The 10,489-nt window shown below is 44.6% G+C and overlaps 2 protein-coding genes across 2 annotated transcripts; one reads left to right on the top strand and one right to left on the bottom strand.

The window, feature by feature from the left end:
* Positions 1-307: 307 nt before the first annotated feature.
* Positions 308-2,841, bottom strand: LOC101786714 (THO complex subunit 7B). Its single transcript, XM_004984037.4, has 3 exons — positions 2,463-2,841; positions 1,265-1,876; positions 308-823 (listed from the first exon to the last, which is right to left on the bottom strand). The coding sequence occupies exons 2-3, from the start codon at positions 1,856-1,858 to the stop codon at positions 689-691; spliced, it is 729 nt and encodes a 242-aa protein (XP_004984094.1). The 5' UTR covers positions 1,859-1,876; positions 2,463-2,841; the 3' UTR covers positions 308-688.
* A 3,494-nt stretch (positions 2,842-6,335) lies between these two features.
* Positions 6,336-8,231, top strand: LOC101777458 (putative pectinesterase/pectinesterase inhibitor 45). The gene is made up of 2 exons (XM_022829773.1): positions 6,336-7,230; positions 7,450-8,231. The coding sequence occupies exons 1-2, from the start codon at positions 6,336-6,338 to the stop codon at positions 8,172-8,174; spliced, it is 1,620 nt and encodes a 539-aa protein (XP_022685508.1). The 3' UTR covers positions 8,175-8,231.
* Positions 8,232-10,489: the final 2,258 nt, after the last annotated feature.

The following is a 10,489-nucleotide window of genomic DNA, read 5'->3' as shown; positions in this document are numbered from 1 at the left end:
TGATTCTATAGGAATTTCTCGTACAAGGTCCTTTGGAGCAAAGAATTTGAGAGCCATTAGAATCATATGAAATTCCAATTCCTATAGAACTCCTCAACCCATAAGAATTTTTAAGGAAACCTCTCATGAGTTGCATGAAAAGTATCCTGCGTTTTATCAGTTCGGACCCGTGTTGCGTCCCACGAATGGTTTTGCATGAAAGAAAGAAGCGAACGTGTTCAATGCGGCTGAGTTTGACCATTCCACTTCAACCAGAAAATGACAGTACATCATTATTCAGTGCACAAAAATATTGGAGAGCACAACAGAGAATGGAGAACTGACTTTCGTTGTGTGCTTCAGTTTCTCTTCATAGCAGACAGACAGGCCAGTCTCAATGGTGACTGTGCCTGTTTAGTTTCGTGAGGATGAGAAACTCCCCTCTCATCTGATGAAACTCTCCACTCCTCTCTCCTCATAACTGCCTTGCCAAGTCAACAAAATTGCTGATGTGGCATAGAATTTAATGTCATGAAACTCGAAATCTCCCATTGAGACTGGCCAGCCTTACAAGCCACATGCTGTTCAATTTACATGAGGTATAAATCCATGACAAAAGACATCTACCAACTTGTTAGGATTTAATGTGTCCCAAAAACAATGTGCATTTTTGCTAGCAAGGGTTGCAACATATGTGAATGTATCTTGATCAGTCTACAGCCATGGCATCTGAAGCACCGCCGCTGCCTTCTTCTATGCTCATCTTCTGCTCTTCAGCGATGGCTCTCAGTTCATCTGCTATACTCTTTTGCTCATCTTCAACCGAGATCTGCAATTCGTCAACCTGTAAAAGGTACAAACGCAGGAACATACATTCCCAGGTCAATCTACTACACAGGTGGCTGAATAAACTATGCTATCTGAATATGTAAGAAGGCTTCCAACAAGAGAGAACTGCACGAGAATTATGATTTAAAAGGAAGTACACTTTCTATTTATATGAGACACATGACTGGATGCCGGTCCAATGAGAAAGGCAGGTAGATAATTAAATGTTCACGCAGAATCAAAGGTGATCACTCATGTAAAACTCCGAAATCAGTCATATAATCATAATCCTAATCTGACAGTTACTTCATAAAATATGTCAGCACCTTAAATTCATAAAGCATCATACTTGAGAATTGAGATACTATATTAATTGGGTGCTCTATTTCTATGAGCCACTGTTACATACACAGAGAAAACACAACCTCAAAGAAAAAGACATTATGCATAAACTCACCACATGTAGAAGAAGGGCGAATTGCTTCTTCCTTAGTTCCAAAGTCCTTACACATGCTACATTCTCAGCCTCCAAATCAGCAATCTCCTTCTCAAGATCTGCAATGAGTTTCTCAGTTTCTGACCGTGGAGGCTGCAAAGAAATCACCTTTCGGATTGCTTCACACTCCTCTTTGTGCTGCCTCTCGATCTTGCTCTGCTCAAGTTGCTTCTTAAGATCCTCAATATCAGTCTGAGCTTGCAAGGTCTGTCGCTCAATCTCAACCTGCAGCTCATTAAAGCTCTCCTTCTCCCTAATGTTTGCATCAACAACAGTCTTGCTTTTCAGAAGAGGAAGCTCAAAGGTGTTAATTTCCTGTAGGAAGGCCTTGTACAGTCTCTCATAGTCACTTATGTTATCTGCATCCTTCTCAATCTCAGTGGCAAAGGACATGAACTTCTTCTGAAGCTTCTTTAGTGGTGGTTCACCCCTGGTGGTTGTCGTTCTAGTCAGAAGCCTGTGCTTAATAATCGCATCATCCTCCTGTGGTCCAAATGCATAATGTGCAGACATTTCTTCACCCCTTCCAGCTAACTTCCTCCCTTTGGCAAGCATTTCACAATGCAGGATCCACTGAAATCAGCACAAAGCTATGAAAAAAATGCATTTATGATATAAAAGTCCAGTAATTAGGTTTTTTTTATTTCGTGGTATGGCTATAACAAACTATATACAACTAAAAATTCGAAAGTGTACATAGATACACACATACCCATAACATAAGAATGCAGCTTATACATGTAATAGTAAAAGAGAGTTTCTACAGGTAAATACCATACATAATATAACAGAAAAGGCATCGGAAAACACCTAACTTCTGAGCTAGCGCATCAGATTCACAAATGAGTCAATTATGCTGAGAGACAAGTGATCCATTTACTATACAAGTTCTTTGGTAGCGCATCAGGTTCAACATAATTAACTCATTTCTGAACCTGATGCTCTAGCATTTAATTGTAAGAAAATGTTCTTTGGTAGAAGCTACTCGCCAGCACACACACACACAAAAAAAAAAAATAGGTGAAACAAATCTAACTAGCACTTCGACTTCCATAGTACCATGTGCACCCTGCAAATCGGAGCAACTGCCTGCTATTGCTAGTGTGCTACCCTAGATCCTAACCATAATGGATAGAACTGAAGAAGGGAGAAGGCATACCACACTGAACCGGTGGTGACGGTTCGCGGTGTGCGGATCTCTGGTGAAGGCGAGGTGCAACGGCGGAGGGGAGGGCCGCTGGCTCGTCGCGCTCGAGGTGGTGCAGCTCCGGCGAGGTCCTGGGCGCTCGAGCTGGGGCGGATCCGGCGAGGTGAGGCAGCTCCGGTCACCGCCGATGTGGGGACTGGGGAGGGATCGAGGAATCGGTGTGCTGGAGGAGCTGGACGCTGGGCTGCTGGGGCCTGTAGGGCCGTAGGGGACGGGCGCGCGGGCTTATCCCCAAGCCCGCCGGCCGGATGCCGAATCCGCAAAATTCTCTTCTGTGATGCGCAGGCAGCCGACGTCGTCAGTCACGTGGTACCACTTCGCAAGGTTCGAGCAAGGCCCTCCACTGGTTTTGCTAGGAAAAAAGTCGAATCCTGGAAGCCCATGTCGTCACTTGCACAAGCCAGTAGGGCTGCGGCCCAAGTGAGGTCCATGTTTTATTTTTTTCCTTTTTTGTTTTCTTTTATTTTCTCTTTTCTTCTCCTTTTGTTTTATTATTCCTTTTTATAATTCTTTGCATATAATTTCTATTTCTATTTATTCGTTTCTTTTTTGTTATCATTTTTCTGCTCCTTTATTTTTTCTTTCCAGGAATTCTAACTTTTCATTTCTTTTAATTTTTTCTTTTTCTTATCTTTTCTTTAATTTTTTGATAATAATAATTTTAATATATTTGTTCACTAGCAAGAATAATATTCATGATATGGATATTTTTTTATGCATGTAAAATTGTTTATTAATGTGTTAAACCATACTTGTTCACTTTGTGGACTAAACCCTAAACCATTTGTTCCCCGTTTGAAATCATTTTTCATTGTATGCAATCATTTGATCATGCAAACAATAATTTATTCATGATGTTCATTTTCTATTGTGTCCTATACAATAAAAAAGTATTCATGATGTTCAGTCTTATGTTCACATTATTAATATTATTTGTTTGTAAGGAATACAATGATGCAATCAAATTTTCATTTAGATACCCAGTTTGACTTTTGAGAATAATATATAGATTTTATTAGTTTCAAACTTCTTGCATGTGGGATGTTGTCATTGTTTTTTATCATCTTTTGCATGTGGGGCATTGAAATCCTTTGATTCTTGAAGCCAACCATAGAATTTGTCACCTCAAGCATGTGTATGTGTGTGTGTGGGGGGGGGGGCACAAGGACCCATGATGACATGATTAGTCAAAATTGGGTTGTAATCCAAATCTCGAATAGAATTTTCCCCTATGGATTTGGTGAGCTACCTCTCATGGTTGAGTCATCAACCTTTGTTGGCATGGCCATATATGCTAATCTAGAGACTTGTTGTAATGTTTGCCTTGTTGATCGGAGTTCATGATCTACAAACTAGGTTATCCTTCAACCCTTCCCAGAGAGTCACTTAAGGACTCAAGAGTGTGTTATTGCTTCTTCGTAGCTGGTGGCGTGGTTGTTGATCAGAGTTCATGATCTACGAACTAGGTTATCCTTCAAACCTTCCCAAAGAGGCACTTAAGAACTCAAGAGTGTGTTATTGCTTCTTCATATCTGGTGGCATGGCTAAGTGGCTGACAAGGTTTGGAGGTCCTAGTTCACGTCTGGCAGGTGTTTGTAAAGGATAGAAACTACAGTGATTTCAGCTCACTAGGTGATAGTGAGAGTACCTGGCGATTGCGACTTGGTGTTGTCTGAGTAACAATACCTGGCAATGAAGAAATTGTTGTCCCTTGTTGAAGGCAATATCTGGTGTTCAAAGAACTTGCTCTCCCGAATGAAAACTGGTATTTTCTTACCTTCACTAGTTGGATCATGGCAATGGTGGTCTGTCCACATATGCCTATTTTTGTTTGAGGTGTTGCCTTTTGAAGGCTTTTTTTTCCATAGTCTGAATGTTTTGTCATCAATGGTGGAAGAAGATTAATATTCTAATGTGTGCTTTTCTTGTCGTGACATGATTTGATATCATGTTTTTTTTTCTATTTCTTTGAGCTAGTTATAAAATGTGTGCATATCTTAGCTATGCAGAACAGTAGAAGGGAGTGGCCTTTTATATGGTTGTAGAATCTTGGTGTAATTAACTAAGATCAACAAAAATTCCATAAGGCTTTTGAAGCTATTGACACGGGCAACTACTTTTAGACTTCTAGTTGACTATCCATACTTTATTTGGCACTGCTAGCACCTAAACGTCCGATGGGAAAATTCCCATCAGATGCTCCGTGAGTTTGCTGCAATCGTCTGCAACTTAAAAAATCTATATGTGCAACATCGAAATTCCATATTTGCAACACAGAAAAAGTAACCTATTTTACATCTTATTCTACGATAAAAATTCCCACCGCAATATTAGAACTTGTTGCATGCAACATTTTGAAGCAAAAATCATCATTAGGTTGGTCAAGCTTGAGGTGTATAAATGAAACACTAAAAAATATGCTACAACATAAAAATCAATAGACGAAACATAAAAAAATCAAATGTTGCAACAATCAACCATCCCAAAAATTATGCACAATCACAAGAAGAATACATCTGCAGCACTTGCAACATCCAAAATCCCTACTATAACATCACATGACACCTAATACAACATGGTAATATTTTGCTGCTCCGTGACCTTGCTCTCTTGTGCAGGGTTGCAGTTGAGTATCGGTCTCTCATCACCACCCATATCATGCGCTAGTGTCCCTAGCCCCTAGCCTTGTTGACACCTAATATAGTCTCCCACCACGCAAAACTCGAGCGGGAGGTCTTGGATTGGAGGATGGAGAGGAATTGGACGGTGGTTTGGTGGGGTCATGGCTGAGCATGTAGTAATGACGGGCAGGCAGCAAGCAACTTGCAGCACCAGAGGTAGGGGGCTCGGGATTGGGGCTAGAGCAGATTTTGCACGTGGCGCTAGCACAGTGATGCCAAGGTGAGCACGCGAGGACTGTAGGTGAGGCGGAGCATGAGGTTGCAGGCCAAAAGCTCAAGCCCATGGCAATACCAGAGGTCAAAGTAGTAGGTGATGTGTGAGGGTGGAAAGGAACGAGAGGCTGGGGAAGGAAGGCACGAAGGAAAAACGAGTGGATAAGAAACAGTGGTTCAACAGCAGATGGAGATGGATAGGGCCGAGGTGACGTGGGGACGGGAAGGTTCGGCGTCCAATTTGTTTTCTCCGCTAAGACATCCTCACTATAGCATTACCGAACTTTATTTAGTTTTGGAAACATGAAAGCCATACCTGTTGATTTGTACTCTTGAAAACTACCTCCATGATCTCATAACTATATTAGATCTTGTAATATATTAAAAGCTAAGGTACCACAAACATAATTTTGATGTCTCTTATATAATACATTTCTCTGGCACTCCTAACAAGAAATTACAAACATAATTAAGGACCTACCTGAACATTTTGAAAAGGTCGTGGGCAAAATTAAGCCTTGGATGAAAAGGGATCGAATTGCTCATTCCCCTACTAGAATAACGTGCTCTATAGAAGTTTTTCTTAAGCTGATATCCTTTTTTTTCCTTAAAAACAAAAGAAGGGCGGACCGGTTATAGAATCTTGGCTGCACAAGTCCAACAACCCTCTTCCTGAGAACAAGGGCGGACCGCAACTCTGTACCATGCAAACAGTCATCATCCTTCCAAGGTAGCTAAAATAAACTTCCTCAAAGCTGTTCCTAATCATAGTCACTTGAGATGTCGTCGTTGGGCACGTTCGTCTCCATGCATATATCAAGCTGATCCACTCCCCGTGCCGCGCGTCCCGCGTCGTCGACGTCGTGCCCCCCGATCCGGAATCGGCTCGCGCGGCGTCGAGCCAGCCAGCTCCGGTTGCGCGGCGCCAACAATGTCGTCGTCCGATGGCGGCCAGTCGCGCAAGCGGCTCGTCGTCGGCGTCATCTCGGCGTGCATTCTCATCGCCATGGTCGTCGGGACGGTGGCCTTCTTCCTGACGGAGAAGGCCGAGGACGACGACCGGCTGAGCAAGCGCAACCTGAGCAAGACGACGCGCACCGTGGAGCTCTTCTGCGCGCCGGCCGACTACCAGGGCACGTGCCGCGACACCCTGGAGCGCGCGCTGTCGCAGTCGGCGGACCCCGCCGTGTACCCGCACGCCGCCGCCGCCGCTGCGGTCACCGCCGTCGACCGCGCGCTGGAGGAGGGGTTCAACCGGTCGTCGGTGCTGGACGCGGTGCGGCAGAGCAACGACACCCTGGTGTGGGAGGCCATCCATGACTGCCGGATGCTCCTGGGCACCTGCCGCGACAACGTGGAGCGCGCGCTCGCCAGCATCGCGTGGCGCGGCGTCGAGGGCCCCGTGCAGGACCTCCAGTCCTGGCTCAGCGCGGTCATCACGTTCCAGGGCTCCTGCGTCGACATGTTCCCCAAGGGGGAGATCCGCGACGAGGTGAAGACCGCCATGGAGAAGGCGAGGGAGATATCCAGCAACGCCCTCGCCATCATCAAGCAGGGCGCCGCGCTCGCCTCCATGCTCGACCTCCACACCGACGTCGACAAGGGCAAGGGCGGCGGCGATGGCGCCAGCCGCAGGCTCGAGGAGGACGTCGTCCCCGCGTGGGTGCACAGGGAGGAGCGGGAACTGATCGCCGCTGGAAAGGGCGGGCTCACACCCAACGTGACGGTGGCCAAGGACGGCAGCGGCGACTTCGCCAGCATCTCCGCCGCGCTGGACGCCATGCCGAACAAGTACACCGGGAGGTACTTCATCTACGTCAAGGAAGGCGTCTACGAGGAGACGGTGAACATCACCAACTGCAGGGGCAACATCACCATGTACGGCGACGGCGCCAAGAAGTCCATCGTCACGGGCAGCAAGAGCGTCCTCGACGGCATCAGGATGTGGAGAACCGCCACTTTTGGTATGGATGGCGATACATATATGCATCATGAACGACACACATATATGCATCATGAACGAATTATTCGTGAATTAATCGCAGCGGTGGACGGCGACAGCTTCACGGCGATGAGGCTGGGCATCCGAAACACGGCGGGGGTGGAGAAGCAGCAGGCGCTGGCGCTGCGCGTCAAGGGCGACAAGGCCATCTTCTTCAACTGCCGGATCGAGGGCAACCAGGACACTCTCTTCGCGCAGGCCTACCGCCAGTTCTACCGCAGCTGCGTCATCTCCGGCACCGTCGACTTCATCATGGGCGACGCCGCCGCCGTCTTCCAGCGCTGCGTCATCCTCGTGCGGCAGCCGCGGCCGGGCCAGCCCGCCGTCGTCACCGCGCACGCGCGTCGGGACCACCAGCAGACCACCGGCTTCGTCATCCACCGGAGCCAGATCGTCGCCGACGAGCAGCTCGCCGCCAGTAACAACAGGTCAGGGCCGGCGGCGGCGGTCAAGACGTACCTGGGCCGGCCGTGGAAGGACTTCGCGCGGACGGTGGTGATGGAGTCCGTCATCGAGGGCTTCGTGCACGGCCAGGGGTACATGCCGTGGGAGGGCAAGGAGAACCTCGGCACGGCCTTCTTCGGCGAGTTCGCCAACGCCGGCGACGGCGCGAACGTCACGGGGAGGAAGGACATGCAGGGGTTCCACGTCATGAGCAAGGAGAAGGCGCTGCAGTTCACGGTGGGGCACTTCTTGCACGGCGCCGAGTGGATACCGGAGAGCGGCGCGCCGGTGAGTTTAGGGTTGGCCGGCGGCGGAGAAGAGTAATTGTTGCGTGCGTAGACGGCGGCGGCGGCGGTGTGAATCTGTACCTGTAACGACTGATCAATACGTACGAGCTCTCGTGTATGTAAATGTGTGTGTGCATGATTGGTCGGGTTAATCTCTGATGTATGTAGAAATCATAGTGTTCATATATATACAATTAATCATACACGTAGAAGAAGATGCAAGCGTCTACGATCGAACTTCAATTTGGAAGCCAAACTCCTATGTTTTTCCAGTTTATGAGTGATCAGGCACTACTAACAGGACTTCAATAGATGTTTGGATCCACTTGATGGCTCAGACACTGATGTGGTGCTTAATTGTTGCCAATAAAAGCATAACGGCAGTGATATGTGATCATCGGCCATTTTGGTGAGGCCATAATTTTATTGACGAACTGTTCATGGTGTTTGCCTCCATGTTTGCAAGACCAAGTATCCTGTCATTGCTTTCTCATTGAAGAACACTGACCTTAGGAATATATCACGTGGTGTGCATATATACAATTTTAATGTTTGAGCACCTGTTCGCGTTATGAATAAACTAGATTTGTACTTCTACTCTCCAAATGAGATGAAAGTTGACACATTTTTGTTGAAAGGTTCATAAGGGTCAAATGTGTTTCAAATGAAAAAAAAATAATAGATTGTGACTCACGTATATGCTTTAAAATCTAAAATTAAAAGAAACATGGAACAACCTTGAAAATTCGCATGCGTGTTAGTTTATGTGCAATTTTCTTTTCAGATGGTGGGAAAAAGAATGTAACTGCAGGTACAGGTGTGTTGTAATTTAATTACTTGTGACATGATGTAACCAGATATTATCACTTTATTAAAAACAAATTCGGAATCATTTGCATGGTTTGTTGAGGAGTATATCATCTTAAGCTTTTCAAAGGGTACGTAACTTTGCTACCACATAAAAGGTCAAAAGTAATGGGATAGAAAACGGTTCCATAAACACATTATATGGCATTTTATGTTTTTATTAGCCAGTTCAATCTAACACAAGTATAACAAAATTCTGCTGGAGAATAACCCACAGGCCACAGCGGAGCAGAACTACCGATGCGATAACTAACCAAGGGTTACAAAACACAATTGTATAAATAAAAGCCAATGCAATTATATATCTAAGATAGTTCTACTAAGGAATGCAGGCCTTTAGTAATATTTTAACTAGCTGTGCACCACGTGCATATGGCAACTTTAGCTAGTTAGATGCCTAGTGTGCTGTATTAGTTTGCAAAACCTACATATATCTTGCTTCACTGTAAGAAAACAAATTAATGTAATGATAAAAAAACACAACCATGGAGGGAACACATTACACATCCCATTGGCTTTAATATTTTCTATTAACAGAGAGGAGTACCATGACCTTTAGGAAGGTATTAAATGAGGAGAGTACAAAAACCGGCCTTTACGAAGCTAGGTTCTAACACAACCTAGAGGACTGGATTCCCAACATTGGAGTTATCTCTCGGTTGTCTATTACTCTATCCATCCCAAATTATTAGTCAGTCTAGCTTTGTTCTAAGTCAAACTCGACTAATTTTGACCAAATTTTGTTAAGAATATATTAAGACCTACAATACTAAATAAATGCACTATAAAGATATATTAATTTTATGGTGGATTTAACGAAACTAATTTGATGTTGGAGTGTTGTTTCTTTTTTCTATTAACTTGCTCAAAGTTAGATGAGTTTGACTTAGGACAAGCTAGAGTGGCCGATAATTTGAAACAAAGGGAGTACAATAAGATTACATTCTCAAATATTATGAAAACTTCACATTCATATGTATTGTTCTGATTACTGCAAGTGATGATGACTACTTGTTTGGACTTTATATCTTTCCTATTTGTTATTTACATATATGAATTCAATTCTAAATTTGTCCATTGAGTCGATTTCAGATTGGGCATAGTGGTCCAGCAATACGTGTACTGACCACAACCAAAAGGCATACAAATTTAAATCTAATGATGAAGTGTGTCAGAAGAATAATGCATAAGGTTAATTGTTCAACGCCAATCAATGTATAAGGTTAATTGTTCAACACCAATCAATGTATAAGGTCAATTATTGTTCAACACCAATCAAGCTCGCTGACATCACAAAAAAATAGAAATCAAAGCCCATTATTGATCACATGTACATGTGCTGATGATTAAGCATCTTTACTAAATGTATCTCATAAACTCTGTATCGTTTTGTCATATTTTGACACGTGGCACCAAGGGAGTTTGCAAGCGTAGCTCAATTGACAGTACATGGAAGAAATGAGACCCGAATTAAGTATAAAATGT

This window comes from Setaria italica, chromosome IX (genome assembly GCF_000263155.2).
Source record: "Setaria italica strain Yugu1 chromosome IX, Setaria_italica_v2.0, whole genome shotgun sequence".
NCBI classification, from domain to species: domain Eukaryota; kingdom Viridiplantae; phylum Streptophyta; class Magnoliopsida; order Poales; family Poaceae; genus Setaria; species Setaria italica.
This window is presented reverse-complemented; position numbering and strand designations above follow the sequence as displayed.